Source organism: Quercus suber, unplaced genomic scaffold, assembly GCF_002906115.3.
Source record: "Quercus suber isolate HL8 unplaced genomic scaffold, Cork oak 2.0 scaffold_342, whole genome shotgun sequence".
Lineage (NCBI taxonomy): Eukaryota > Viridiplantae > Streptophyta > Magnoliopsida > Fagales > Fagaceae > Quercus > Quercus suber.
Window position 1 is genome coordinate 476,327 of NW_027069794.1, and position 3,777 is coordinate 480,103.

The following is a 3,777-nucleotide window of genomic DNA, read 5'->3' on the forward strand; positions in this document are numbered from 1 at the left end:
TCAAAAAGTTGGCACTGGGATAACCAAAATCAAAGTTTATCAAAGCTTGGTCTAAAATTCTTGGAAATTTGGCTTTTCATGATTACATCAACAATAATCTGGCAAAGGGGGCATCATTCAGAGTAGGCTCAATGGACAATGAGGAACAATTATCCAATAATTACATATCCAAATTAACCTATGGACATATGACTCAAAATTAGAAAACAATTAGAAACTAAATTGGATTATAATTGAGCTTTGAATTTAATATTATATATTATGATTTGGGGTGGGGTGAGGTGTCTACGTTATTTAGGAGTATAACTTACTACTATGGGGGGTGATTGGGGATCCCTCCCTGTTATTCCACTCGACCGTTACGTTGTATTTTCATTGATAAATAATAAGATTTTTAATTTTATTCTAGTATTACTTGATTATCATTTTTTTTTTACACCAATGTTTATTACCAAACTTGTAAAATGAGTGCATTGATCTAATAAATTATGATCACATATGTTTAATTACAACTATTGCACTCTTAGCTTTAATAAAAATAAAAAAAATCACATGTTGACATAAAAGTAGGTAAGATCAATGTGGATACAAATCATGAGAAAACTTATGATATTGATGATAGATTTGGTTCTCCTTATTCTTGTAGGAGTGCAAGCTATTAACCTTGCCTCTACATCTTTTGCATCCCTTTTCACTTCCAATCTTGTTTCCATATTACTCTCAAATTGATCATGTAAAAAAAAGCTTTAACTTTGCCTTGAAGAAGAGATCGAAGACTCTAAAATATGTCGAAAGATAATGACCCAAAACAACTGGCACATTTTATTATGGAGAGTTTTGAAGTTTGCATCAAGAAATTTGAGCACGAACATGACCCAGTGTATCAAAATACTTTACGTATCATGGATTATTGTCGCATCAAGCACAAGACTGTGGAGTCACCAAAGCATTACTTTAGTTTCGTAAATTGTTTGCTTGAAATGTTCAAACTTCATATCAAAAGGCCTTGATATTTATACACAAAATTTAATAAGAGCTACCTTCAATTTTGGAGTTGGTAATTAGGTTACTTCTCTCACACAAAACATCTTTGAATTGTGACTTATTTTGAATCCTTATTAGGATGTGATAAAAAAAAAATGATAATTTTGTGTGAATTCCCTCAGCTATGGGCAATAATTGGTTTTAAAAACTAAACCATTCAAAAATAAATAAATAAAAGAGGACAGGTTGAAGGTTTTGACTCTGTAACATCATATATAATTTAATATTTGATTGAAATACAAATAAATGTATTAAATTTGTAAATATTAATAATATTGCCTATAATAATATCTAAAGTAATTTAAACAACTTTCAAATACACTCTCACTACTTTTGTAGGGTAAATTTAAAATTTAAAAAAAAAAAAAAAAAAAAAAAAAAAAAAAAAAAAAAAAAAAAACTCTAATGGTAAATCCACTAGGAAATTATTTTCTATAAAATCTGAAAAAGCAAACATGGATGGGCTGAAAGAGTCACAGCCAAGCCTCTCGCAAGGATATCTAATAACATTGAAATCACCAAATAAAAACCAGGACTTGTTCCAACGAGTACGCACCCTTGATAACTCCTCCCACAAAACAGCCCTATGAGGGTCTGCATTTGGACCATAAATGCCAGTACAAATCCATTCAAATCCATCCACAACACCCCTAAAAAGAACACTAACTGAAAACTGACCAACCAACACATCAATTTTTTCAACCACCCGCTTATCCCAGACCAGCAGAACCCCCCAGATGATTGAACCGCGTCCAAAACAGCCCAATCATTGAAAGGACTACCCGATAAGCTTCGCAAGACAGCAGAGCTTACTGAAGAAAGCTTAGTTTCCTGGAGACAAACAATATCACACCTCCATTCCTTAAGAAGATTCTTGCAAACCTCTCTCTTTCGGGGATTATTCAACCCCCTAACATTCCAAGAAAGAAGTCTTAAAGTCATTTAAAACTGCCAACAGCCCCCAAACTGTTCGACGAAACTCTATAACGAGAAGAAGAGCCATTGTAATTTACAGTGGAAACTAGACCCCGAAGTTCTCTAAGACCTTTCTGACCAGGTTTAAAAGTTCTTCGACCACTTCCCTCATTAACAACCTCAAGACATTCTTGTTCCAAGAGACGAAATAAAGCCACACACTGAGCTTCATGCCTTACAATAGGAAAACCCACCATTTTGCAAAAACTACTCATCATATTGGACACCCATTTAGACTGAGTACCCTCATCCTCCCCCTGTTCAACACCAAATCCTTCGTAGCCTTAGGATCCCACTGAGACAACGGTACACACTCCAAAGGGCCACTCTCATGCACCCCACTGCCAGAAAGACCAGAAGGCGCTCCACTTTGCTCCCGTGGGAGAAGCAGGAGCTCCGACCCCCCATTAAGCGACCCGTCAACAAACTCCTTACCAGTGTGTGGGGCACTACCGTCGTACACCTGGTCTGAGACTCCGATAAAACATCACCCACTTCCTCCACAGACCAAGGATCCCCCTCTCTACCCGAGTTAGCCAAGATAGAAAAACGATTAGAGTCAGCCCACCAATTACCCAGTGGCAGAAACGATCCTGAGCCCACAACATCATGATCCCCATGAAGTCGTGACTCCACCGCTGGATTCAAGTACTCAGCTCCATCCAAATGTCTCGGCGACCTTGGCTCAACAATCGGATTGGTCCTTTTTACTCCCTTGTCGCCTGAAACCACCGTGGAGTCATCTCTTCTACCAAAACAGAGACCCTCCTCGCTACCCAGACATGACAGAGTAGAAAAAGAGTTTTGGGCATCAAACCAGGGACCCATAGGCCTCGCCGTCGCCCCACCCGTCAAAACACCAGCTATCGGAGAATGGGTTACGTCCCTCAACCTCCGATTTGTCACCTCCACACCAGAAAACCCAATATCGAACCCCTCCGTTGCACTCGCCGGCGCCGCCGTCGTCACCGGAGACCCGGAACCCTCCGTCGAACTCGCCAGCATCGCTGCTGGCACCGGCGACCCGGAAACTACCTCCGATATTCCTCTCGAGCTCTCCCCTTTGGCCCACGAAGACTGACTATCAAATGAAGCTTTTAATGTACCAGGTTTGTCCAAAGTACCCTTAAGTGCTAAAGTTGTATCCACGGGATGGGCTTTGACAAGCCCACCAGATTGATTAAAATGTTCTGGCCCTCCACTTGACATCTTGGGCCAACTAACATCCTTTGCACCCAGAGCAGTCACAGTGCGTTTCCCGCCCTCAGACTTACACACTCTCAGAGCCAAAAAAGCAGGAGTCAGCTTAAAGGTACAAGCCCGCATGGGTCTGCCATTTATGACTGAAACATTGCCATTTAAAACAAAACCATTTCCTATAGGGACTCCAGGAATCCCGTTCTGCCCCAAAATTGCTCCAAATTTTTCAAAATTCCTGATCTTTTGCTGATTACCAGAAGCAGACAAAAGATTCTCACTCCGGTCACCACCAACAGAAAGACCACCTCCACCACCACCATTTTTGGAGGATACATCTGCCATAGAACTTGGTTTAGCACCAGTGAAAAAATTCCTCAACTCTCTCTGAAATAGAGACCAACCTGCACGGTTGGAGCTTGCTGGTATCATAACACAACCTCGGCGAGCCCCACCATAGTATTCAGCTATGACCACAAAAACACCAGCCTTATTCGACCTCCCACAAAATTCTAACAACTTATTATTTTCCCGAAAACGTTTGCAAATGGAAATATTCCC

The 3,777-nt window shown here is 40.2% G+C and overlaps 1 protein-coding gene across 1 annotated transcript; it reads right to left on the reverse strand.

Moving 5' to 3' along the window:
• Nucleotides 1-1,389: 1,389 nt before the first annotated feature.
• LOC136061702 (uncharacterized) lies at nt 1,390-3,769 on the reverse strand (the record flags this gene model as incomplete). Its single annotated transcript, XM_065759802.1, is given in 1 exon segment — nt 1,390-3,769. A coding segment is annotated over 1 exon segment (1,368 nt). The 3' UTR covers nt 1,390-2,280.
• Between the last annotated feature and the right edge of the window lie 8 nt (nt 3,770-3,777).